The 27,506-nt window shown below is 44.2% G+C and overlaps 1 protein-coding gene across 3 annotated transcripts in view; it reads right to left on the bottom strand.

Annotated features, from left to right (window-relative positions):
* Positions 1 to 322: 322 nt before the first annotated feature.
* MATN2 (matrilin 2) overlaps positions 323 to 27,506 on the bottom strand; it is a 151,249-nt gene continuing 124,065 nt past the window's right edge. For 2 of the 3 annotated variants that reach the window (XM_011999998.1, XM_012000000.1), the window contains 9 exons: positions 20,351 to 20,473; positions 18,900 to 19,022; positions 15,668 to 15,790; positions 8,772 to 9,185; positions 5,947 to 6,099; positions 4,218 to 4,289; positions 3,373 to 3,507; positions 2,893 to 2,991; positions 323 to 877 (listed from right to left, as the gene is read on the bottom strand). In XM_011999998.1, the coding sequence (XP_011855388.1) occupies positions 822 to 877; positions 2,893 to 2,991; positions 3,373 to 3,507; positions 4,218 to 4,289; positions 5,947 to 6,099; positions 8,772 to 9,185; positions 15,668 to 15,790; positions 18,900 to 19,022; positions 20,351 to 20,473 (1,298 nt within the window). In that variant the 3' untranslated portion in view covers positions 323 to 821. The remainder of the gene's footprint in view (positions 878 to 2,892; positions 2,992 to 3,372; positions 3,508 to 4,217; positions 4,290 to 5,946; positions 6,100 to 8,771; positions 9,186 to 15,667; positions 15,791 to 18,899; positions 19,023 to 20,350; positions 20,474 to 27,506) is intronic. The other variant, XM_011999999.1, reaches the window with a different exon arrangement.

Below are 27,506 nucleotides of genomic sequence, written 5' to 3'. Positions count from 1 at the left end.
GTTAGCCAGGATGGTCTCGATCTCCTGACCTCGTGATCCGCCCGTCTCGGCCTCCCAAAGTGCTGGGATTACAGGCTTGAGCCACCGTGCCCGGCTCCATTTACATTCTTAGAAGAGCCTCACATTTCCACATCCTTACCAACACTTGTTAAAAAAAATCCTCATTTTTGCTAAGCTGATGGGTGAAAAATGGTATTGTTTTAACCTGCATTTTCCTGATTACTAATGAGATTCAGCATTTTTTTCATAGGCATATTGGCCATTTCTCATATATAGATATCTTCCATTTAAAGTTAAACTAAGAATTTTGCACTGAATACCATTCTCTGAAGTGGTAAATTTTAATATTGTATAAAAAATCCAACTTGTTCACAAGTACATGTCGTATGATTTTATGCATACATCCATATACATATATCAAGGTAAAGTCCAATACAAAAAAACAGCATTTCCTATGGCCAGTGTTCTACAGAAGTAAGACTGTGCAAACTTTATCGTATAGTCAAATGAGATTGCAACACTAAGGCAGGACGAGGCAAAAGCAAGTTGTGTCCACAGTATATTACAAAATGCCTTGCATAGCTTATCATTCTCACCTGGTAAATTCATCTTAGAATTCTGAAGGATTTTTTTCCTAGATAAATTTATACAAGTTAATGTCTACTTCTTGTCTTTGTTCTATGGCAAACCAGCTTTCTCAGTACTGATTGTTTTACTTCACAACATTATTGATTTAACAATAGCCTGCGCTTTGGGGCTCTGCACTGCTTTCATTGTAATCCTTGATACAATGACTACAAACGTGTCGCGATTTCTAATCTTCATCTGTATCTCAGGCGATTTTCCAGGGCTTCCATTCTCTGTGTCATTTCTTCTAGTAAATCTCAAATTAAGGAAGATGAAGAATTGTCTTTTTATTTACATTTAAATATAACTTGATTTATCCATGTAAAATTTTGGCTTCTGAAATAGAAAAGGTTTTGGGTTTTTTTCCCCCATTTCTGTCGAGTATTTTAAAACCCTGACTTGTAAATTTATAGAACTCATTTAACATTTCTGTTAAGATAAATATTTTGCGTTTTTTTTAAAAACATCATCAAAGCCAGATAGCTCAGTGTGAATTTGTCTTTTTAATTTTAATTTTATTTATTTATTTTTTTTTTCCTTCTCTTTTTTTGAGACAGAGTTTCACTCTTGTTGCCCAGGCTGGAGTGCAATGGTGCGATCTTGGCTCACTGCAACCTCCACCTCCAGGATTCAAGTGATTCTCCTGCCTCAGCCTCCCGAGTAGCTGGGATTACAGGCATGTGCCACCACGCCCGGCTAATTTTGTTGTATTTTTAGTAGAGACAGGGTTTCTCCACGTTGGCCAGGCTAGTCTCGAACTCCCCACCTCAGGTAATCTGCCTGCCTCGGCCTCCCAAAGTGCTGGGATTACAGGCGTGAGCCACTGCGCCCAGCCTTATTTATTTTATTTATTAATTTTTAGAGACAAAGCCTCCCTATGTTGCCCAGGCTGATCGCGAACTCCTGAGCTCAAGCAAGGCCACCTTGGCCTCCCAGAGTGCTAGGATTACAGGTGTGAGCCACAGCACCCAGCTGCAGTCTTTTTTTTTTTTTTTAAATTGTAATTCCACTTCCACCCTTAATGCTTGTAAATTAGTTTGCCATAGCACACTGCTAGGAGCCAGAATTGATAATATTGAGAATGTGGTGAAGAGAAGACAATGAAAGAATTCAACCTTGGAAAGTAAGATACGAAGTCAGAAGCAAAGGGAGATAGGGAGTTTTCACCATGATGCCACATAAGGCCACAGTTTTGAGGAATTCTGACCTATGTAAAAATATACCTTCTTTAGTCTCTTGTGAGTAGAACTTTGGGGTGGGACAGGCAAGCGAGAGGAAAGGGGCATTAGAATAGGCATTGGTCTACCCTGTAAGCTCCTCAATACCCTCTGTCTGCCCACTTGAGGGCAGAATGAGAGCCCAGATTCGTCAATGTATATTAACCACTCTCAGGAAGATTATTTCATTTTACTTTAGGGAGCATATTTCCAACTTTCAGAAATGGAATTGCTCTGTGCTGTTGTTCCTTATTACATAAGCCCATTGGCACAGAGATAGATAGTTCAGAATTAAGCCATTTCCCTGTAGACTAGTTGATGCACTTGAGATATCAGACAGCTTTAGTACGCTTACTGTAATTTTAAGTTTAGAGCATTTGGCAGGGTGTTCAATATGCAAAAGCACTGAATCCTCTTCTTTATTATCACCAAGCATTCCTTTCATTTGTAATATTGTTTTAATGAATCACTGGATCCTGCTGTTCCCTTGGTGGAATGTTTCATTTTTTAGAGTGCTGATAAGAGAAGATCTCTGCTGCCAAGGAAAAAAAAAAAACCATCCCTGTCCTCCAGAAACTACACACACTGAATCCGTATGTGGCTGTGGTGTTCCTTTGGGCTAAAGGAAAAGTTTGGAGTTTAGACTGAGTTTGAAACCTCTTCATTCTACAACACTCTTTGCCTATACTTGCTATACCTTTGATGTACTTCAGACCTCATTCATGTCCTACATACCCTCCTAGCAGAGAGGGAGTTAGGTCAGTCTCTTTTCCTTACTTTGTATGCTGACCGACAGGCCTTCTTGCTAAGGCCCCTAGAAGGGCCGATGGCAACTAAGTGCTTGACTGTTGCTACTAAGCTTGGCTTGCCTTTGGCTCTCAAACACCTGTCAGGCTGCTTTTTAAAGCAAAAAGCCTTTCCTGGAGTTCACTGTGCTTCGTGACTTCACGGGATTGACTTCAGTTGATAAAACCTACATAGAGTGTGTGTGAAGTTTTGATAATATTCTTTGCATTCCATACAGAAGCCTAATACAAGAAAAGGATATAGCGCTGTGTTAATTTTCTTACTTCTTCGTTTGCAAGATTCTGGAACATTATAAGGTTTTCACATTTGCATTGATCGTGTTTTTCTTCCAAAGGGCTTCCTGAGAAAGCAGATGGAAAGTGTTCACCTCTAGAATCCACCAGACTTCCCAGACACATAATAATAGAAATGAATCAGCATATGGAGGAAACCATAATGAAAGACATGTTCCACTTTTTCCATGCAGCCAGATCCAGTAAAGTAATACCAGGAAAGCGCTGTATATGCTTCCAACACTGGAAGTGGCCCTTACTGTGGATTAGTGAGGAACACTGCTCCAGTTTCTTTTAGTTTATGTTTCAGTTCTCATTTTACTTAAGTTCTTTCTTCTCTTTTTCTCTATACCATTTCCTACTTCCTTCTTTCCTTTCCTTCTAAGCTAAGGTTGTTGGCAAGCTGAAAGGCTGAAATTATCTTATAGTAATATTTTACTTGGAATTACCTGAAGGTTTTGTTGAATGAGAAAGCTTTTGTGTAGACCGCAAAAGATTGTCTTCTTCAAACAGGTATCTGTGTTGCACTGCAAAATTAGAACAGGAAAGTAGGTCTCGGATATTTATGGTGACTGGCTCAGATTCTGTAAAGAGAAAGAAAACTGCAATCAAACCTGCTTAACGCTTTTGGTTATAAAACAGCCATCAGCAGAGTAAGGTACTTGGTATTCCTAGCACTTGGTGCCGAGCTTTACTTTGGGACATACTGAAGCAAAAAGACTGTTACCTTCAGTGGAGTAAACATCGTTATTAAAAAAACAAATAAAAAAACAGCAAAAAACCAAAAACAGCCAGGCGCAGTGGCTCATGCCTGTAATCCCAGCACTTTGGGAGGCCAAAGTGGGTGGATCACTTGAGGTCAGGAGTTCAAGACCATCCTGGCCAACATGGTAAAACCCTGTCTCTACTAAAAATACAAAACTAGCCAGGCATGGTGGCAGGCGCCTGTAGTCCCAGCTACTCGGGAGGCTGGGCCAGGAGAATCACTTGAGCCCAGGAGGTGGAGGTTGCAGTGAGCCAAAATTGTACCACTGCACTCCAGCCTGGGCAACAGAATGAAACTGTCTCAAAACAACAACAACAACAACAAAAACACTGTCACCTGAAACGATGCTAGTTACCAAATATGGCTTAATGTAAGAGTAAAAGTTAACTATCTTTTTGAGGGAAAAAAGGCCTTAATTATCATAATTTGAACATACTTACATTCACTTCTTTACAACTTTTATCTGGAGGGAAACCATGGTAGAAGCACCCACCAACATTTCTAAAAACACTGCCTTAAAAACTGTACCTGTTGGCTGTTGGACCCTTTTTGGTAGTTCCCCTGCTGGAGAGTCCTGTCTTCCATCGGAGTCTTCTAGAGCTGAGCAGAAAAAGATGACCAAAAGGAGTGACGGTTGTCCACAGGCATGTGTGTGTTCTTCAGGAAGCTGGTCCCAGACCACCTCCTTACCTACCTGCCATAACCTAAGGTCTTTTGGTTTTGTTTGGTAACACCAAAGATTCAAAAAAGCAGTTGATTACCATGATACCTATGACCACTCTAGGGCAATTCTCTCTCGTAAGAGAAGCTTGGACCCCTTAAGTACATCTTACTTAAGAATGCTCCCAAAAAGGTCATGTCTAGAAAGTAGGGCAGAAAAAAAGGTGAAGTTGTTGAGGGATTTTAGTTGCACTGGCAGCAGCTCCACTTGAGGCATTTCAACTTGAATGAAACAATCAAGAGGCAAAACATTCTCTACTCACAGAAATCTGAAAGGCCTTCCCTCCCTGTTACCCCTCATCTCAAGAGTTCTTTCCGTAGAGGGGTAAGACACAGCACCTAGACTAGGATCTAACTGCTGAACCAGGGACATGAGTACAAGGAAAAATGGGCAGAACTGCTATCCGTAAGCATACCTGGCACACTTAGTAAACTGGAGAAAAGCATGCATAACAAAAATCTAAAGTCTAAAGGGCAGTCTAATATTCTGTAAACAAATAGTCCACGCAGAAAGGCATTAATTTTAACAGTGGGCTTGGAAGAACTATGTCCCTTTCCACTTCAATTATAGGTATGTTCTGAAATTGCACCTCAGCTCTCCTGATTTATATAATAATTGATTTTTAGTTAAATGATCATTTCTCTAGGGTGTTTGTGAGGATGAAGCATGCTGGTATGTCAAAACACTTATTACACTGCTTGGCGCAGAGCAAGGGCTCAAACAATTGTAGCTATTATTTTTTTCTTTCCCACCTCCCCTGTTCCCCCCATCTTTTTTTTTTTTTTTTCTTTTGAGACAGGGTCTTGCTTTGTCACCCAGGTTGGAGTGCAGTGGCGCAATCATGGCTCACTGAAGCCATGACCTCCAGGGCGCAAACGATCCTCCGTCCTCAGTCTCCCAAGTAGCTGAGACTACAAGTGTGTGCCATCATGCCTGGCTAATTTAAAAAATTTTTTTTCAGAGACTTTGTTTCCTAAAGGGTTTTACTTTTGTTGCCCAAACTGGTCTTGAACTCCTGGACTCAAGCAATCCTCCCACCGCAGCCTCCCAAAATGCTTGGGTTACAGGCGGGAGCCATGGTGCCCAGCCCTTCTTTTTGTACTGTTTCTAGGCATTACTGGTCCTGCCCATGAAGGAGACACTTTTTTTGGTTGAGAATTTATCAGTAAAGGGTTTGTATGGGCCGGACATGGTGGCTCACGCTCGTAATCCCAGCACTTTGGGAGGTTGTGGTGGGTGGACCACTTGAGGTCAGGAGTTCGAGACCAGCCTGGCCAACATGGTGAAACCTCATCTCTACTAAAAATACAAAAATTAGCTGGGTGTGGTGGTGGGTGCCTGTAATTCCAGCTTCTCGGGAGGCTGAAGCATGAGAATCACTTGAACCCAGGAGGCGGAGGTTGTGGTGAGCTGAGATTGTGCCACTGCACTCCAGCTTGGGTGACAGAGTGAGACTCCATCTCAAAAAAAAAAAAAAAAAAAAAAAAAGAGTTCATGCTGCCCTGTCTGCGAAGGTCTTTGCGTAAGCTATAGTACCTTCACAGATGCCTTTCTTGAGTTTTTCACTTATCTCATCCATTGTGCTGAAGTCTTCAGCATAGAAGAGATGCTTGTCTGTTGGCTCAGAGGCAATCTCTTGTAGTTCCTCCTCAATGGCTTTTCCTACCCCAACAGCATACATAGTGATACCTAGGGTGCAGGAAAAATTAAGAGGAAGGTAGTTAGAGTTGTGTTCCCAGGGTCTGGAAGTTGTGTGTACTGCACCCAAAGCCAGTTAAATGTTAAGTGGTGTGATTTGAAAGGTCCATGCCAACCTTCCTTTTTATTTTTCTACCATTTTAATTTTTGTCCTATGAGCAAAAGGGAGGGATCCAAGAGAGAAGTGAGGCATCTGGGAGATGCTGGGAAGCTAAACTACTAACCTGTTTCTCAGCTCTGGGCTGGGCTATTTAACGAATCTGCAACTTCCCTCTGAATTAGCCTTCTGGATTCATAGAAGTGAGCACTATTTTATGGCTTGCTAAATGGGAATCTCTTCTGGAAGAATTCTAAGAATCAAGTCAATTTATGACCTAATAACCTAGTTTCTACTCAAAGCTACAGGACAGGAAATGTAAGTGACCTGAGGCCAAGTGAAGCTGGTTTTTGCCCACTTCTCTTAAGACGACACAACCTTGGGAGGAAGTGCTAAGCTGAAAAGGAGAATCTGCAGGCCACTGGAAACCCCTAAAGTCAGGAAAAAGAACAAACCCAAGATCAGCCTTAAATTTCAACAGGGATATGCGTTTGCGTCAAAAGTTTTTCTTACACTGATCATTAGACTCCCTTCCCCTATATACTCTTCATTTGAAAGTAAAACACAATAAGAATATGTTCTGCTTGAGTCCAAACATTTTTCAGCACTGATAACTTATTCTAGCTAATTTATTAGACTAGATTCTTAAAAATGTACTTAAAAATGGCTCAAGACAAGGGGCAAGAGTTATGATGCCTTGTTCTGAGTCTGTGTAAGGTCAATAACCAAGTTCAGCATATTTGTCCGGGAGCCCAGTGATTTTACACATAACTTCCTAAAAAGGATAACTACTATTTTAAGATTCTGTTTGCTATACATAAGAGTAGTTAAATTCATAAGAGGATGCCACCTCATATAAATCTTGTTGATTCAAGAATCAAATAAACATCAGTTTCTCCTACCACCTATCTTTGGGTGATGTGTAGAGACATTTAAATGGAGCAAAGGGTAAGGTAGATTAGTTTCAGTGAGATGAAAGTGCTAACCACTGTCTCTGGAGACCAAGATGCTTCCCCTAATTCTTTTTAAGAATGCAGACTAGGGGGCCTATGAGTTTGACATGAGCTCTAGCAATCTAGGCTAGTGTGAACAGCCAGTTTTACAATCTACCCAGATGATTCAGGGCAGGACAATTTGTGGCTACCACTCTCGGGCTAGAAAAAGGGGAAGGTATGCAGCGTCAATAAAATGACCTCCTTCACAAAGACAGCAGTGAATGTCGATGTGAACCAGCCTTTCTGTGAGGAGGAATGGAGTTCACCAATGGGACTGCCAGTACTCTCACTCCTTTCTTCATTCACTCAGCAAGTAGTTGTCACACATCTACTATGTGCCAGGCCTGATCTAGGCCCTGGGTCCATAAAGTCTTGGATGAGGCCTTGATCTGTGCATACCTTATTTCCTCTTACAGGACTTGCTAAAGCAGTGTGTCCTCAACAAGTACTTTAAGAAGACAGTTTTTGGCCGGGCGCAGTGGCTCACATCTGTAATCCCAGCACTTTGTGGGGCTGAGGCGGGCGGATCACAAGGTCAGGAGATCGAGACCATCCTGGCTAACACGGTGATACCCCGTCTCTACTAAAAATACAAAAAGTTAGCTGGGCATGGTGGCGGGCGCCTGTAGTCCCAGCTACTCGGGAGGCTGAGGCAGGAGAATGGCATGAACCCGGGAGGGGGAGTTTGCAGTGAGCCGAGATCGCGCCACTGTACTCCAGCCTGGGCAACAGAGCGAGACACCGTCTCAAAAAAAAAAAACCAGAGGAAAAAAAAAAGGCAGTTTTTAAACAAACTACTTCACTACTTCAACTTTTCTTATCTCCGTCAAGGAATCTAGAAACTTCACCATAAACTGTCTCTACCAATCATCCTAGCTTCTGGGTTTCCTTTAGCCAAGGGTCATACTCCTCAAGCATGCTTCACATCTGTGCAACTGAAGTTACCCTCAGGTCAGCAAAACCCAGAGAAGAGGCTGGGCTTTACTGAGCAACAAGAGCTTAGAGTCATAATCTCTTCCATCATCTGATTTTCTGAAAAGCTAAATTTGCCTCCTGCAAACACAAGAGTATTATCCATCCTAAGGCTATTGCATTTTCAGAATGTTCGCTGGAAGTATTGGTTAAAAAATACAAGAATATATATACATAATCAGTAAAAGTTCCCATCAGAAACAATTTAACAAGCTCTTCAGTTGATTCTAGAGCAACCAGACCAGTGTTTTGGAACTATTGTATATATGTCTGTGGTTGAATAGCATGTTCTAGGTGATTCTCACACTGGAGATCACACACTGGCTAGTAAATCAGAGGGAGAGGATACCCGCCTGTGGTCAGCTTAGCCTAACCTTCTAGTCACCAGACTCCTTCCTGAGCACTTTATTTAACTCCTGTGGGGTCCACTTTATTTAAGGCCTCTAGGTGGCAGGGTAGTAAAGATGTATAATGGCAGTTGCCAGGAGGCCTTTCTGCATACTCAAAGAAGCTTCCCCCTATGGCCAGCAGAGACCACTGAGTGAGTTTAAGAAACCTGAACCTTGAGTGGTGTAAACCGCACCTCCACCCCATATTACCATTGGCCTTGGCTTTACTGGCCCACTCGGAGACGTCATCCTGAGCCCGTCCGTCGGTGAACACGATGGCTGCTCTGGGCACCCTTGTGGAAAGGGGCCTGGCCCCTTCTCCTTGGGTAAAACTTCTCTCAAACATGTGTTTCAGGGCCAGCCCAGTCATAGAGCCCTTTCCCATGTATTTCATGTGGGCCACGGCTTTTTTCATGTCTTTGGCTGAGTTGAAGTTTCTCAGGGTAAACTCTGTGCGGACCTGCGTGGAATACTGGAGCAGCCCCACTCGAGCAGCTTTGGGGGAAATCGTCAAGGAATCTATAATTCCAGTGACAAACTGCTTCACGACCTCAAAATTCTCTTCTCCAAGACTCTTGGATCCATCGATCACAAAGACCAGGTCAATTGGGCCTTCAGTGCATTCTATAAAAGGAAAGTTGATTAAAAAAAAATGATAAAAAATCATTTATGCACAAGAGTAGAATAAAATGATGCTTCAATTGGAGGCATAACCACTTTGGGGAACCAGTTTTCTTCTTCTTTAGATAATACACAGGACAGATGAGGTGTTGGGAGGGCCACAAGCAACAATAATTTTCACATATACTTTTATGGTTGGCTTGTCATATTGATAAAAATAGTATTTTTCACAAGCAAAATGGCAGATGTACAATTGTCTAGGAAACCAAGTCTATATTGTACCCTGGAACACTGACAGGTCTGGGAGGAGCTGGGTGTAGAGTACACTGAAGGGTCTAACAATACCCAAAAGACTCCCAGACCTTTACTCCAGGAGGGTGACGTCACCCTAGTGCTGGCATTCTGACAGTCAATGGAGAAAGAGATTTCTTCAGCTCAGCCATCACCTCTGCCGGGGAGCCTTCCTTGTAACTCAGCTTGTATTGCTTTCTATATACCCCTAACACTACTAATTTATTCAACCAAAAAGTTATTGAGGACCTGCTTTGTACAAGGCAGTGGACGTAGCAGGATTGCAATAGTGACCAAGACACAATTCCTGACACCAAGTTGCATACAATCTAATCTACTCTATATAGTGTTCCACATTGTACAATAATTATTTAATGATGTGTTTCCTCCTCCAGTCTGTGAGTTCCTCTTCAGCAGGGACTGTGTTTCATTCATTTTTGTGCCCCACCCCCCAATACTTGGCACAAGAAAGGTGTTCAGTAAATGTGTGGTGACAGACTAAGTGAATGAGGTGATGTTCATTGGGTAGCACACATGTAAGTACCCTACTGACCTATTAAAGCTGACAAAATAATTATTAGCTTTGGTGCGGTGGCTCACACCTATAATCCCCAGCACTTTGGGAGGCGGAGGCAGGAGGATGGCTTGAGCACAGGAGTTCAAGAACACCCTAGGCAACAGAGTGACTGTCTCTCTTAAAAAAAGAAAAATTAGCTGGGCTAAAAAATTAGCTGGTAATGCATGCCTGTAGCCCTAGCTACTTGGGAGGCTGAGGCAGAAGGATTACTGGAGCCCAAGAATTATAGGTTGCAGTGAGCTATGATTGTGCCACTGCACTCCAGTCCGGGTGACAGAGCAAGACCCTGCATCTCTCTGTAAAAAAATAACAAAAAATTATCACCATAAATTCTTTACATGGAAACTTTTCAGGCTTTTTTTTTTTTTTTAAAAAGATGGAGTCTTGCTGTTGCCCAGGCTGGAGTACAATGGTGTGATCTTGGCTCACTGCAACCTCCATTTCCTGGGTTCAAGTGATTCTCCTGCTTCAGCCTCCCGAGTAGCTGGGATTACAGGCACACGCTACCACACCTGGCTAGTTTTTTTGTATTTTTAGTAGAGACGAGATTTTGCCATGTTGGCTAGGCTGGTCTTGAACTCCTGACCTCAGGTGATTCACCCGCCTCGGCCTCCCAAAGTTCTGGGATTACAGGCATGAGCCACTGTGCCCGGTCTCAGGCAACTATTAATAGATGGTTGATAGTAAGACAGAAATAAAAGCTTTATGTTAAGCAATTTGGGTATGGAGAGGCTTTTTGTTATTCAGGACTGCAAAAGAAAAATGGACAGATCCAAAATGGATTATCTCATTTCTTCTTCTTTTTCTTTTTCAAGACAGTGTCTTGCTGTGTCGCCCAGGCTACAGTACAATGGCGCTTTCTCAGCTTACTGCAACCTCTGCCTCCTGGGTTCAAGCGATTCTCCTGCCTCAGCCTCCCAAGTAGCTGGGATTACAGGCACATGCCACCACGCCTGGCTAATTTTTGTATTTTTAGTAGAGACGGGGTTTCATGATCTTGGCCAAGCTGGTTTCGAACTCCTGACCTTGTGATCCACCCGCCTTGGCCTCCAAGGTGTTGGGATTACAGGTGTAAGCCACTGCGTTGGGCCAGATGATCTCATTTCAAACAATCCACAATCTGTGATAAACATTCTGTTTTATATATCAAGCAACTGTTTAATCTTTCAAAGTGAGGCACAACAATATAAGCATGTAAAGACACACACATGCAAAACCATTTCTGTGCTTGGCCAGTATAACATGCTTAATGTCAGAGAGAGAGAGTGTGTGTGTGTGTGTGTGTGAGAGAGAGAGAGAGAGAGAAGGTCCTATGGTCACAGCTCTAGAAAATCATTATCCGTGTGTGTGTGTGTGTGTGTGAGAGAGAGAGAGAGAGAGAGAGAGAGAGAGAGAGAGAGCATGTTGGGGGTTTGGGTTCTTCTGTTTCTCCATTAAGTGCTTTTCCTCATCACTCAACCTATCGATCTTTTATTAGTGAAAGAGGAAAAGGCCAACTCAAAGCTTCATTTACATTCCATAGTCTGTTCCTAAGTGAACCAAAAAAACTCAGGCAGCATACATGTGGCTCTTCAGCAGATTTCAAAAATACTGAAATAATTTTCCAGCAGTGAGTCTGTTTTCTCCTCTTTTCTGTACACATTTTTCTTACAGAACAAAACTAGCACTTGCAACCCCCACACACAGAATGGGGTCCAGAAGCCTTCTCCAGGGAACACAAAACAAGGCAGAGTGGAAAAACATCAGGGAGAGCAGGGCCCGCATATTTGCTTTCAGACACAGAAAGGACAGCCCCACTTGTTAGCTATTTTTTTGCCAGAGGGTAATTCCCACTTTTCTTGGGCATTTTCTTTTTGATAGTTAAGTTGATAAGACTGGAACGGAGCTGTGACTTGCTTTCAGAACATAATTTTCAGAAAGTTCTAGAACTTCAGGCATGGATAAGCCCTTTAAAGATCATCTACTCCAGCCTCGCTGTTGCTTACATCTTCTTTTCAACATCCCCACCCAGTGACCATTCGGCCTGGGCCTCAACGCCTCTCCTGTTGAGGAATTGTCACCTTACCACTGAAGCCCCATTTTGGACATTTCTGCTGTTGATGATTACAATAGTGATCATTTTGTTTGTTTGTTTGTTGTTGTTGTTTGAGATGGCATCTCGCTCTCTCACGCAGGCTGGAGTGCAGAGGCACAATCTTGGCTCACTGCCACCTCCGCCTCCTGGGTTCAAGTGATTCTCCTGCCTCAGCCTCCCAAGTAGCCAGAGCCACAGGCGCGCGCTACCACACCTGGCCATTTTTTTGTATTTTCAGTAGAGGCAGGGTTTCACCATGTTGGCCAGGCTGGTCTTGAACTCCTGACCTCATGTGATCTGCCCACCTCGGCCTCTCAAGGTGCCGGGATTAAAGGCGTAAGCCACCGCGCCTGGCCTGTCTGTTGTTTTTTAAATTTAATTTTATTTTAAGTTCTGGGATACATGTGCAGGACATGCAGGTTTGTTACACAGGCAAACGTGTGCCATGGTGGTTTGCTGCACCTATCAGCCCATCACCTAGGTATTAAGCCCCACATGCATTAGCTTTTTATCTTGATGTTCTCACTCCCCTGACTCCCCGCAACAGGCCCCAGTTTGTGTTGTTCCCCTCCCTGTGTCCATGTATTCTCATTGTTCAGCTTGACTTATAAGTGAGAACATGCAGTGTCTGGTTTTCTGTTCCTGTGTTAGTTTGCTGAGGATAATGGCTTCCAATTCCACCCACGTCCCTGCAAAGGCCATGATCTCATTTATTTTCATGGCTGCATAGTCTTCCATGGTGTATATACATCACATGTTCTTTATCCAGTCTATCATTGATGGGCATTTTGGGTTGATTCCATGTCTTTGCTATTGTGAATAGTAATAGGGATCATTTTTTGAGCACTTATGTGTGTCAGCACTGGGCTCAACACCTTTATTTATTTTTTATTAAAAAAATTTTTTTGAGACAGGGTCCCGCTGTGCCACCCAGGCTAAAGTGAAGTGGCACAATCACAACTCACTGTAGCCTCAACCTCCTGCATTCAGGTGATCCTCCCACCTCAGCCTCCCTAGTAGCTGGGACCATAGGCATGTACCACCACAAGCAGCTAATTTTTCTAATTTTTGTAGAGACAGGGTTTCACCATGTTGCCCAGACTGGTCTTGAACTCCTGAGCTCAAGCGATCCTCCCACTGCAGCTTCCCAAGGTGCTGGGATTACAGGCGTGAGCCACCACACCCGGCTGTTCAGCACCTTTGGATACATGATCTCATGTATTCCTTGTGATGGCTTTGTGAGGTATCATCCTCATTTTATAGATGGGGAAACTGGGACTCAGAGAGGTTATATAATTTGGTTTTTTTGTTGTTTTTTTTTGAGACAGAGCCCTGCTCTGTCACCATGGCTGGAGTGCAGTGGCATGATCTCGGCTCACTGCAACTTCCATCTCCTGGCCTCAGCCTCTCAAGTAGCTGGGATTATAGGTGCATGCCACCACACCTGACTAATTTTTGTTTGTTTGTTTATTTATTTATTTATTTTGAGATGGAGTCTTGCTCTGTTGCCCAGGCTGGAGAGCAATGGCGTGATCTCGGCTCACTGCAACCTCTGCCTCCCAGGTTCAAGCAATTCTCCTGCCTCAGCCACTCCAGTAGCTGGGATTATAGATGCGTGCCACCACACCCAGCTAATTTTTATATTTTTAATAGAAACAGGGTTTCGTCATGTTGGCCAGGCTGGTCTCGAACTCCTGGTCTCAGGTGATCTGCCCGCCTTGGCCTTTCAAAGTGCTGGGATTACAGGCGTGAGCCACAGTGCCTGGCTGAGGTTAAATAATTTGACCAAGGTCACACAGGTAGTATGAATCAGGGTTCAAATCCAGATCTGTCTGAGCTGAAGCTTATGTGCTGAACTAATTAGACATGCAGCTTCCTTGGTAGAAAGCTTCTTTGTCCTCGTGCTGAGCTGTAGCTTCTCCCAGTGTCCTTTCTTTCCGGCGTAGGGTGGGGTGGGGTGGGGTATCATACAAATCATGAGTGAGATGACAGGCACGTTGGTATTTAGTACCTCAAAAGTTATTTCTACAAAGATCCCCAGTTTCCTAATTTTTTTCTGCTTAATACTGAACTTCCTCACAAGATCATGATTCTTATTTCTAAATCGTATTTATCTTATTTTTTTTCTAAAAAATAATACATGCATTTGGAACAAAAAATATTTGAAAAGGGGTGTGTGTGTGTGTGTGTGTGTGTGTGTGTGTGTGTATAAGGGTATACACATTATATATGTTATAATGGTATACACACACACGTATATATAGAGAAAGAGAGACTGTATGTTAGAGTGTTTTACAAAATATATCGATGGTAACAAACTATAAAAAACATTCAGCACCATGCTTTTTTCACTTAAAATATCTTGGGGATACATCCAGAGCTGCTTGTTATTTTAACAGCTGCGTCATGTTTTATTACATAGATGTGCCTTAATTTATTCAGCCAGGCTCATGGGTGATCATTTAGCTTGTTTCCAGTTTTTGCTGCTACAAATAGTGCTGTATAAAATATCCTTGTATACATGGCTTTGTAAACATGCACGTATCTGTAAGATAAACTTCTAGAAGTGGAACTGGATTCATAACATTGCCAAATTGCCCTCCGAAAGGTTATACCAGTTCAGACACCCACTGATCCATTTATCATTCCCTACTACAATATACCTTTGCCAACATAAGGAATCAAACTTTTTGATCTCTGGTAACTAATAGGTTAAAAAAAGGTATCACAGCTTTACTCTCTTACTATATATTTTCCTTTGTTTTTCTTTTATGGCTTTTAAATTTCATGTCATGTTTAGAAAGATCTTCTCTCAGATTATAAAATAATTCTCTCAAGACTCCTTTTGCGGCTGGGCGCGGTGGCTCATGCGTGTAATCCCAGCACTTTGGGAGGCTGAGGCGGGTGGATCACGAGGTCAGGAGAACGAGACCATCCTGGCTAACACGGTGAAACCCCGTCTCTACTAAAAATGCAAAAAATTAGCCTGGCAGTGGGCGCCTGTAGTCCCAGCTACTTGGGAGGCTGAGGCAGGAGAATGGTGTGAACCCGGGAGGCAGAGCTTGCAGTGAGCCAAGATCTGGCCACTGCACTCCAGCCTGGGCGACACAGCAAGACTCCGTCTCAAAAAAAAAAAAAAAAAAAAAAAAAAGGCTCCTTTTGCTCTTTTGTGTGTGTGTGTGTGTGTTTTAATGTTTAAACCATTGATCTGTCTCTCTTCTCCTAAAGTACCATGCCCAGAACTGAAGGTAATTCTCCAGCCCAGAGCAGAGCACAGCTGTCTCCACCTCCCTCATCCAGACATTGCTGTTCAGCCTATGATCAGCCTAGCCTCTTGGCTGATAATGAATTTACTGTCAATTAAAACTGAAAGTGTTTTCACAGGGGCTGCAGTTAAGCCCTCGCCTCCCCATTCTGTATTTGTGCATATGCATTTATATTTATGGGAGAAGCAGAGGTGAGGGACTTGTTGCCTGAAAATACTCCAAAAAGCAGTTGCTCCAAAACCAAATTAAAGCAGAGAGCCAAGTTCAGATCACTTACTCTTGCACCGTCTTCCGTCCTCAGCTAGAACAAATCCCTCTGAGCATTTGCAGCTGTAGGAAATCCCATTATTAACACAAATGTGTTCGCAGCCATGGTGGGTTGATTTGCAGACATCCTTCCCTGAGGAAAATGTAGGGAGTTGAACAATCCCATCAGTGTAGAAATGAGGTGAACTGAATAGTCATGTGAGTAGAGATGGTGGAAGTAATCTCTTTTAAAGAAAATACACCTCTCTTCAAACCTCCTTCATAATGTCTTGTTTAGTCTCATACTCAGGATGGGGGAAAAGCTCCTCTCAGAAAGCTCCAGCTCCCATGAGTCTGAATGGTATGATGGGTGATTAGGTGTCCTTGATTTACTATCCTATTATTAGATGTGCTTTAGCTTCTAATTTATTTTGCCACAGACATCCCAAACACTCCAGTTCAGATTGTCTAATGAACATTTCTCATGTGTGAGGTAATTTAAACTCTTCGAAGTACTTACAGCCCTTTAGCCCTCACAACACCCTGTGAGAGGAAGAAGACTGGGGTAATTATACTCAAGGTATAAATGAAGAATCAGATCCTCAGAAAGCTTCACTGCTGCCCACGGTCATCTGGCAGGTTGATGACACAGCTGTCTCCTGAGTGCTCCTCCATAGCCTGAGAGCCTATGGCTCTTTCCTGTCATTAGCCCTTAAAAGGAGAGGCTTCACACAAAATTGGAATCAGTGAGTACACATCCCTCTAGGAAGTAGGAATGGTGAAATCTGATTTAGGATCAAATTCCAGAGGTAGAAGTTGTACCTTGTGTACAGTAGCTTAATTTACTGAGCAAAAAATGTGTTGAATGAATAAACAGTGTGTGTGAGTGTGCAGATGTTTGCAGAAAGAAAAGCAAGAGGGCTAGGCGTGGTGGTTCACACCTGTAATCCCAACACTTTGGGAGGCCAAGGCAGGCAGATCTCTTGAGCTCAGGTGTTCAAGACCAGCCTGGGCAACATGGTGAAACCACATCTCTACAAAAAAATACAAAAATTAACTGGGTGTGGTGGTGCATGCTTGTAGTCCCAGCTACTCAGGAGGCTGAGGTGGGAAGATCACTTGAGCCCAGGAGGTGGAGGTTATAGTGAGCCAAGATACTGCCACTGCACTCCAGTCTGGGTGACAGAGTGAGACCCTGTCTCAAAACAAAAGCAAACAAAAAGAAAAGCATGAACAAAGCAGCACAGACAGCCACAATGGGCAGAATTATAGAAAAATCCCCACAAGAGGGCCACTGCAGTGTGAAGCTGAACCTGCAGTTGTGAGGGGAATCCCTGCAGAGTCAGGCCAGGGCACCACAGGCATCCTAGGCACCAGTCATTCACACAGAACTTCTCGGTAAAGGCAGGAGTCCCTCTTCCTGGTGGAAGAAGCGAGGTACTGAGATCCATCCAACCCAGCCTTGCTGGCTTGTGGAACGTCCCCAGTTATCTCAAAGGAGTCTGTGAGAAAATTCCCAAAAATCAACCTCAAAAGCAACTGAACTTATTTTGACTTAATTTAAAAAGGGTCATTTTGCCCACTGGGGCAAAGTGTCACAAAAGCAAGTAGACTTTGTCAACCACCCTTCCCCGCCAAATAGGGAATTACCACCTCAGAATCCCATGGTGGGGAAAAATCCCTGCTCTGTACTCTCCTAACGCCCACCTCACTGAGCTCGTATGACATCCCTCTCTTCCTTTGGGTACTGTGAAGGTTAATCTGATGTGTCACTTTGGCTAGGCTATTGCACCCAGTTGTTTGGTCAAACACCAGTCTAAATGATGCTGTGAGCTAATTTTTAGATGCAATTAACATTTAATCAGTAGACTTTGAGTAAAGCAGATCAGATTACCCTCCATAATGTAGATGGGCCTCATCCAATCACTTGAAGGCCTAAAGAAAAAAGACCGAGGTCCTCAGAGGAAAAGGGAATTCTGCATCCAGACTGCCTTCAGACTTGGGCTGCAGCATCAGCTCTTGCCTGGGTCTCTAGGCTGCCTACAGATTTAGAACTTGCCAGTCTCTGACAATTATGTGAGCCAATCCCTTAAAATCAACCAATGTTTTCCTCTCTCACCATATATATATGTGTGTGTGTGTGTGTGTGTGTGTGTGTGTATGTCCATTTTTCCTGTGGAGATGATATATTAATAGAAAATAGAAACAGACCATAGTATACATATATATACACACACACGTATATATATATATGTGTGTATATATATCTTCTATGATATATATAAATAGAAGATAGAACAGACTATAGAAGACATATGTATATTATATATGTCTTCTATTATATTTATATATAATAGAAGATGAAGATATACATAGAGAGGTCTGTTTTTCTGGAGAACTCTGGTGAATATACCTTCTAACTAAACTCTCAGAGCCTGTTCTGGGTGACCTATAGAAGCAAATGATACAAATAATAGAAAAATAAAACCCACAGGACATCCCTCTGATATGGTTTGGCTGTGTCCCCACCCAAATGTCATCTTGAATTGTAGTTCTCACAATTCCCATGTGTTGTGGGAGGAACCTGGTGAGAGGTAATTGAATCATGGGGACAGGGCTTTCCTGTGCTATTCTAATAGTGAATAATCTCCACAAGTTCTGATGGTTTTATAAAGGGCGTTTCCCTGCACAAGTTCTCTTCTCTTGTCTGCCACTGTGTGAGATGTGCCCTTCACCTTCTGTCATGATTGTAAGGCCTCTCCAGTCAAGTGGAACTGTGAGTCCATCAAACCTCTTTCTTTTGTAAATTGCCCAGTCTCAGGTATGTCTTTATCAGCAGTGTGAAAATGGACAAATATACCCTTTCACCCTTTGCCCTTACTTTTAAGGTCTGCCAAGAGGAGAAAGCTCGGTAATTAACCTTTGATCCTTGTAGTGATTGCTAGCAGAGGTTCTAATTCAGTCCAGTGACTAGGCAGGCACTGTGCAAGGCTCTGGGCACCCACACAGCTGCTGTGGAAAGGGCTGACAGCTGGCAGAAAATGAAGAGAAGCAAAGGACCCAAAACTCAGGCCTTGACTGAGAAATTCCCAAAAAAGCAAGAGGCTACTGAACTGATCTCTAGCTAATCACTTTCAGAGCACCCAAGGCAGGAACTGACACTTGTGACAGTGGTAATAAAGGAGGACTTTAAGGACTAAATGCAGTTCTCTAATTCTGAGTCCACAGAGGGAAAAGTTCTTCTCCACCTCAAGGCTACTTACTTTGGCAGCGTTTCCCATCCTCGGCGAGCCGGAATCCCTCCAAGCACTTGCATGTGTATGAGTCGTCACTGTTCACACAAATGTGTTCACAGCCATGGTCTACTGCTTGGCAGACATCTTTCCCTGAAGACGGGAGAGCAAGTTTCAACAATTTCGCCAACATGCATTTCACATGGACTTCACCCTGGAGGACCCATCTGCTGGAGTCCGCTACCGGATTCTACTGCCCCCTGAGCTCAGTGGTCTGCAGGGCAGGAAGATACAATTGAGAACAAAGTTTAGGGGCTCTAATTTGGGCTAACCCTTCAAACTGTTTCACAGTCTTCACCATCATCATTCACCAGCACTACTTTAGTGTTAAAATGCAGTCCATCATCAGCTTTCTGTAGACTTAGTTTCTGATATCAGAATGGAAACACTGTTGATATGATTCCTTAGGAGATGAAACCTCAATTTAGATTAGCAGCACTGAAATCTCACTTTGGCTTTGTGCCTGACATAGTGTAGGACTTAGGAGAATAACTTAACTTCTTGGAGTCTTAGCTTTGCTGTCTAAAAAATGAGAGAGTAATTACTCCAGCTACCCATCTTTCCTTACAAAAGTGTCAACATGAGTTGCTCTTTATAAAGTGCTTTGAGACGTTGAGAAAAAGATAACTGATAGGGCTGGAAACCAGGGTCACACACTCCCCTTTGATTATTCAGAGATGTGTCTTGAGATTTACGCCAGCAATTCACTCTAAGGCTGCTTGTCCTGGGTTGGCTGGCTGCAGCCCCATCTAAGAGGCTTTGCCTTCTGAAAGGCAAAACTGGCTTCATCACAAGGTGCCCTCTGGGAAGGATTTGTGCTACCAGAAATAACAACAACAACATTATTAAAGATAAATAAGCAGAGAGGCTTAGAGAAGTTAGACAACTTTCCCAGCTAATGAATGGCAGAGACAGAAGTTGATTGAATCTTGGATTTCTGACTGTCCATCTTTCCACTAGAGTATACTGCCAAACCACTGTTTCTTGCCACAAAGCATATAAATGAAGAACTTCAGTAATAGCTCTGGCATCCACTTTGTTTGTTCATTTTTTTAATAGACTTTATTGTTTAGGACAGTTTTAGATTTACACAAAAATTGAGACAATAGTGCGAAGAATTGCCATATACCCTACACCTAATTTTCCCTATTATTAACACCTCACATGAGTGTGGTCCCTCCGTTATTATTAATAAACCCATACTGATACATGATTATTAGCTAAAGTCTGTATTTTATTGACATTTACTTAGTTTTTCCCTAATGTCCTTTTTCTCTTTCAGGGTCCTATCCAGGACACTACATTACATTTTACCATGTGGCATTGACTTCTGAGAGGAACTGATGTATACAGAGGTGAGGATAGCAATTTCACACAGTGGTCTGGCAGAGTAGTAGGAGCCAGCTCCAGTACAAACTTACTTCTGCAGGTTTTCCCATCTTCACGGAGTATATAACCTTCAAAGCACTGGCATACATATGAATCTTCACTGCTTACACACGAGTGTTCACAACCATGGTCCCCCAGAGCACAAGAGTCCAGTTCTGAGAATCAAATGGGAATTAGAGAAACAGAAGAAGAAAATGACTCATACTGAGTGGCTTATTCAATCATAAAAGACATTTCAGACACCTTGAATTAAAACAGTGCCTTATCCTACAGTACACATTTCAGAATATAAAGCGTGTCTATGAGCAAAAATTCCTTTTTGAGAGAGGGTCTCACTCTGCCACCCAGGCTGGAGTGTGGTGGCATAATCTCAACTCACTGCAGCCTCCGCCTCCCGGGCTCAAGTGATCCTCCCATCTCAGCCTCCTGGATAGCTGGGACTACAAGCACGCACCACCACACCTGGCTAATTTTTTGTAGAGACAGGATTTCGTCATGTTGCCCAGGCTGGTCTCGAATTGCTGGGCTCAAGCAATCTACCCACCTCAGACTCCCAAAGTGAGCAAGAATTCTTAATATATACATGGCACATAAAATTCAAACAATATAATCATCTCCACAAGAAGAATGAACAAAAAACATGAGGATACAAGTTACAGAATGAGAGATAAATTACTTATAAATATTAGAAAATAAGATTAACCTAACTGGCTATTATATAACTATAATATCAACTTATTTACATATCTACTTATGTATGTGTGTATATATTACACTTAGGTAACCAATTCATTCACGTATTCAGTCAGTTCACAAATATTTTGTGAGTCCCTGTGATGAGCCAGGTACTGTTTTAGGCTCTGGGGATACAGCAACGAAGAAAATAAAGTCTCTGCTTTTGTGAAGCTTACATTTGGCAGCAGGTGTCAGGGGAAGAGGGATGCGTGGAAAACAGACGAACATGTGCTATGTCATGTGGGAAAAAGTGCTATGGAGGAAGAGCAGGAAAGAAGGACGGAGAGTGGCTGCCGGGCTGGAGAGTAGGGAGGGCTTGTTATTTTATATGGTGTGTCAGATACGGTGACACTGAGCAGAGCCCTGCAGAAAGAGAGGAAGTGAGTGGTGGTGTCTGGGAAAGAGCACGATCAGCAAGAAAGAACAGCATTTGCAAACCGCAGCAACAGGAGCTGCTTGGTTGGTGTGTTTCAGGAAAGGCAAGGAGACCACTGTGACTGGAGCATCCAGGAGCCTGGCAGGGGATGAGGCCAGCAAGGCTGGCTGGGGCAGACCATGTGGGGTTCACAGTAGGGGTCAGATCGGAAGGAGAAGGGCAGTCACTGCAGTGTTTCGAGCAGTGGAGTGGCATGATATGGGTTTGTTTTGAAAGGATCACTCTGCACAGAATGGAGCTCGGACAGCTAGGAGCAGCCCTGTGCAAAGATCTTGGTGGTCCAGACCAGGCTGGTGAGAAGTGGTCAGACTGGCTGTATTTTAAGGTAGAGATTATAAAATTTGCTCGTGTATTAATAAAGAGTCCATATGGATAGGACGGAAGAGTCAAGGAAGACTCCGAGGTTGCTGGACTGAGCAACTGAAGGATGGTGTTGCCATCTTATAGGGCTGGGTGGCTTCTGGGGGACTAGAAGGTTTGTGAACCTGTGAAAACCAGGCTGTTATTTTAAAAGCTTAATACTGAGGATAGGTGGGTGGTGACTTTTTATAAGAACCATACATATTTATAAGAACCATACATACAACTTTTATAAGAAAGTTAACTCAATCCTTTCAGATTGAGTAGAATTTCTAAAATGGACATGAATTGGAGTTATTAAATAAAGGCCCCAAAGCACATAATGACCTTTATAATCAGGCAGAAACCACACATATTTTTTGGTAAAGCATCTTTGCAGTATCTCTCTGGAGAGGCCTCCTCAGAACCACCTCTGGGTTAGTTAAGGCAGCTGTTGTTATTCTCCCTCACCAGCTAGGGAAACTAAGGGTTGGGAAGGCTAATGGCTTGTCAAGACCAATTGTTAACAAGAGAAAGAACCAGACAAAAATTGTAACCTTATAAATAAATCCCCGTTTTTTCTGACTATACTGCATTGCTATATTCTAAAGCAAGCTTTCAAACGTGAAGGGAATTCTGCCTCTCTTTCTTTGGGCAGAAGCACTGCCAACATCTTTGAAGAATGGGAAAAGGTTGATAACTGCGATTACAGCTGCAGAGGAGGCTCAAAGCCGAGTTGGACACTCCTGCTTGCCCTGAGCGTGACTTACTTTCCTAGGCAAATTCTAGACTCACTACTAATGCAGAACATTTCCCAATGGCTTGGGGTAGTTCCTCACATAGTGTAAGAATGGAAAGTACAATGAAGTAATCCATGATACAGACAACTGGATGGCCATGGAGGTGAGGTGTTTTTTTCCCCCTACCATGAATTTATGGTAACAATACTACTCCACTTTCCACGGTAATCAAATAGCTATAGCTCTTTCATGTCAGCCTTGTCAAGCCATAATCTAGACAGACCCCTCTGAGCAAGCTGGTTTTTTTTTTTTTGTTTTTTGGGTTTTTGTTTTTTGAGATACAGGCTTGCTCTGTCGCCCAGGCTAGAGTGCAGTGGTGTCATTGCGGTTCACTGCAGCCTTGGCTCTTGGGCTCATGTGATCCTCTCACCTTAGCCTCCTGAGTAGCTGGGACTACAGGTACATGCCACCATGCTTAGCTAATTTTCATATTTTTTGTAGAGATGGGGTCCCACTATGTTGCCCAGGCTGGTCTTAAGTTTCTGGCCTCAAGTGATCGTCCTGCTTCAGTCTCCCAAAGTGCTGCGATTACAGGCATGAGCCACCACAACTTATCTGCAATGGATATTCTTGTGCATGTAGTTTTATGTACAATGTGAAGGCATACCTGAAAGTTATACATCCAGAAGCAGAATTGCCTAGGTAAAGGGTATGAATATTTAAAGGCAGATAAATATTTCCAAATCACCCTCCAAAGAGATTATTTCAATCTCTACCCTCACCAACAATGTAAGACAGTCTCTGTTTCTGTTTCTGATTCAGGGTTTCTGGGATGCTGCCTGGGTCTTTAGACTTTTTCCAAGCCCCACAGATGATTTCAACGAATCATCAGAGGTGAGATGTTGGCAGTGGCCATAATGCCTGGCACCTAACAGACCCCTAGGAAATCCTGTTGAACACAAGGAAACATTTCCTCAGTTTTCTATTCTGAAAATGGAGGGTAATTAGATCCACCTCACAGGGGTTTTGTGAAGATGTTTTAAATAAGAACCCATGGGGTGTGTAGATGTTTGTGGCCAGCTAGGCTTCCCACTCTCTCCCACACACCCCCTTGCAAAATGCGCGACTCATATTTCTTCAGCAAAATGTCCAGTTTCTGCCCTGCAGGGATGTTCTGGGCCACTTATAAATTCAAAGAACCACGGATGGGAAATTAGAGAATGCCAAAGTCAGACAATAGTTAACCTCCTAACCATAGGCACTAGCTTTCTATCCACCAAGTCTGGAAACCAACTTGGAGTCAGTTTCCCCTTAGGGCAAAGATATTCCCCTATAGGAAAATGCTTCAGTGGTCCCCTAACAGGCAAAGAGAGCCACCACCCTGACTCACTACCACCGGGTGTCTTCAGCCTGGGAGACGATGGCGGGCACCACAGTAAGTTCATTCATTCGGCAAGTGTTTACGGAACACTTATCTGAGCCAGGCAATATCCTTGTTTGGGGGCTGGAAGTTCAACTTATTGGATATGAACTAGTCCAACCCCTTCATTAGAGATGAGAAAACTGACGGTCAGAGGGGAAGTGACTTTCCCAATGTCCCTGAACCTTCAGAGGTGACTGGTCTTAGCTGTCCTGGGGGCAGAGATGGGACTATATTCAAACCTGTTACCTCCGTGTCCCTGGTCCAGCTGCACATCCACGGATCATCCTAGGTTAAAAGGGTGTGCTGAGGCAGCCTGGCAGATTCTCAGAAGACAAACTAGACAAAAATCATTTTCTCAAGAGATGCCTGCCAGGAAGTCTCTCGTAACTCTGCAGGCTGTAGGTGGGTAATGTGTGTCCCGCCGGCGTCCCCAGCCTTGTCTCTCACCCGCCTCCCTCTTGCACTCAGTACCCCATACTCAGACCACGGAACTTCCTGCAGTTTGCTCTCTGGCCCCTAGGAAAGCATTTCCCCTCCATCTCTGGCTGGCTCACTGTGCTCGCTCTCTGGGTGTCTGATTAAACATCTCTTTCTCTAGACTAGGGGAGGCTCCCGCGGCCCCCTCCTTCCCACATCACCACTCTCACCCCATGAATGGACGCTGTCTCTGCTATCCTTCTTCCCCAAGAAGCTTTAAACGCTGTCAGGGCACAAACGGAATCTGCATCAACCCCAGAGATCCCCAGCACCCTGCACACTGCAGGTACACAGTAAATATTCGTAGAGAACGAGGGTAAAGGAACCAAGTGCTTAAGGAAGTACCTAGATTCAAACCCAGAGAGGAGAGCAAAGACAGACTCCATTAGGAGCCATCACTTAAGTGAAATAGGTGGGAGGACGTATGAGAAATCTCAAGAGGGAGGAAGAAAACATTCTTTCTCTCAAAGAAGGATTCTCCTCCTTTTACACATAAGGACCCAGGCCTACGTTTTTAATTAAACCCTCATCGTGAATGGATTCTGCAGTGTGTGCTCAGAATGATGAGAAGTTTTAGGATGTAGCACAGGTCTTTAGGGTCCACGTCTAGCAGCCCTGCACGCTGACACAGGTGAGTCACATATGTCTGTGGCACAGCAACTGTGGGGCAACGTGTTCTGTGGACTTGCACCTCTGCCGTGATGACAGACAGCAATCCTGCATCTGGGGCTCCACGTAAGACGCTGTTAAAACCAACCCCAACCCCAGAGATGGAAAGCCACAGCGGCCATCTGCCAAGACAGTAACCAGAAGCCGACAGATAGAATTACACTGCTTCCTGGCTTTTCTCGTAATAAAACTAGGAGCAGCCAATCCTTTGCTAACTTAATATAGGCTTTTTCTCAGACAAACCAAGAAGCAGCTGAACTGAGATGTGCTTTTCCAGGGCATCTCACACTGGGCAAAAGATCCTGAAATCAGGGGACTCGGCTCTGGTCCTGGCTCTGCTACTGACTCCCCGACCAGGGCCAGCTTGGAGGCATCGTTTTCCTTCATGTGTCTGTTTCCCACAAAATAAGGGAAAATCTCTACCTTCCTTCTGTTGCATCAAGCCTGTAATATAAATACCTGACAGTGAGGGTGGTCTCCTCCCCCTACTCCCTGCTACAGACTGTTTCCCCCAAAATTCACATCTGATATTAGCCCTGATGTGAGGGTATGTGGAGGTGGAGTCTTTGGGAGGTCATTAGGTTTAGATGGAGTTGTGAGGGCAGGATCCTGACCTGATAGGATTAGTGTTCTTATAATAAGACGAGACACTAGAGAACTTGCCTGTACTCTTTGCTCTCTCTCCCTACAACCCATGCAATATGAGGACACAGTGGGGTGCTGGCTGTCTGCAAACTAGGAAGAGGGCCCTCACCAGAACCCAGCCATGCCAGCACCTGGATCCTGGACTTCCAGCCTCCAGAACTGTGAGAAATAAATTTCTGTGGTTAAGAAAAAACATTCAGTCTATGGTATTTTGTGATGGGAGCCTGAGTAGACTAAGACACTCCCCTAGCCTTGCCTAGGGCTGCCTCAGCCTAGCAGGCCCTCGCAGATCTGCCTGTGGTAGTTGGACTGGGAGTATCACCAGCAGAGATGCCCCAGTGCCCTAGGCTGATGGCTCTGATCCCTGTTGGTGTCCTCCGCTTGCAGAAGGGAGGGTCCCTCATAGGACAGCCCTTGGAAAGAGTCCAGGCCCCTTCCAGAGTTGTGCATCTCTGGGGCCCCTCCAAGGAGAGCAGGCATGGCCCTGGGAGATGTGTCTCCAGGCAGCAATGCCAGGAGTTACCTTCTGAGTCTCCTCAGTGCAGGGGGTTCTGATGCTGAGGAGGGTAGACAAGAAGAGGAATCCCTTAGGGGTCACGGCAGTTCACAAGTTCACATAGCACTGCAACAGCAGTCTCCCTGAACCACACAGTGGCCTTGAAAGGCAGCAATGACCATTCTTAGTTTAGAGATGAGCACTCAGACCCTGAGAGGGCCAATTCCCTTGCCCAGAGTAGAAGCGACATGATTTAAACCCAGTCTTTGGACTTCCAGTTCAGTACTGTTTTTGCTCTGCCACACTGTTTCTCAGACCTGTGCACAGAGAACCCCAGGATGACGCCAGGCAGGAGAGCTCTGAAGAAAGGCCCCAGCAGAGTCTGGGATGGGAGGAGGAGAGGACAGCCCATCAGGTAGGGGAGGAGGTTGCCCATGGGGGTGACATTGGGATGGGCTGGAAGGTACCAGGCCTGTTCAGAGAATAGGGGACTTGCCACTTTGACTGAAGAACAGGAGGAGGCTTCAGGGAGGGCCCAGGGTGAGGCTAAAGAAGTGGAAGAGGGGGTTCTTCACTCTGCCAAATCAAGGAGTGTAATGGAAATTTATTATAGGAGACAGTGGAAAGCCACTGAGGGTTATCAAGTGGGGAGCGGACCCTGTGCCAGGGGCCGTGGGGTGGCCTCTGTCCATTCACACTCCCAGTCATTTCATGTTGGCCTCTGACCTCCAACCTCCAGGAGCTCGCAGGCCAGTGGCCAGTGTGGTCCATGCACATGAGGCCTGTGGAGTCTTTCTTGGTGCTGGGATGCCCTTGCACAAGGTCAATCTCAGGGAACTGTCTAGAGAGGGAAGAAGTCCTCTCAGCTGAAGCTGGTAAAAGAGATCGCCTCATCCTCTCCCCTCCACACCCTGAGTCTGTGCATCTAACCGCTAGAGGCAAAAAGACCTTTGGGAGAATCTGGGAAAGCAGAGCTTGGGGTCAGGGGGCTGGAGGAAGGGAGGGGACATCACTCCAGAGGCCAGAGAACCCAAGGTGCCTGAGGGGGTAAGGGGGACAGCAGTGCCCATTTCATCCCGGGGCCCCTGGAACCCCTCCACGCTTTAGAGAACTTTCCAGAAGATGAGTGACACATTCTTAAGACCACTTGCTATCAAAGCTCTAAGTAGAGGCTGCCTCTATAAAGAGCCAAGAACACTCTTATCTGCTGAGCCAGGCCTGGCTGCCC

The sequence above is a fragment of the Mandrillus leucophaeus genome, unplaced genomic scaffold, assembly GCF_000951045.1.
Source record: "Mandrillus leucophaeus isolate KB7577 unplaced genomic scaffold, Mleu.le_1.0 Scaffold611, whole genome shotgun sequence".
NCBI classification, from domain to species: Eukaryota; Metazoa; Chordata; class Mammalia; order Primates; family Cercopithecidae; genus Mandrillus; species Mandrillus leucophaeus.
The sequence above is the reverse complement of the archived record's forward strand: the minus strand, read 5'-3'. Positions and strand labels throughout refer to the sequence as shown.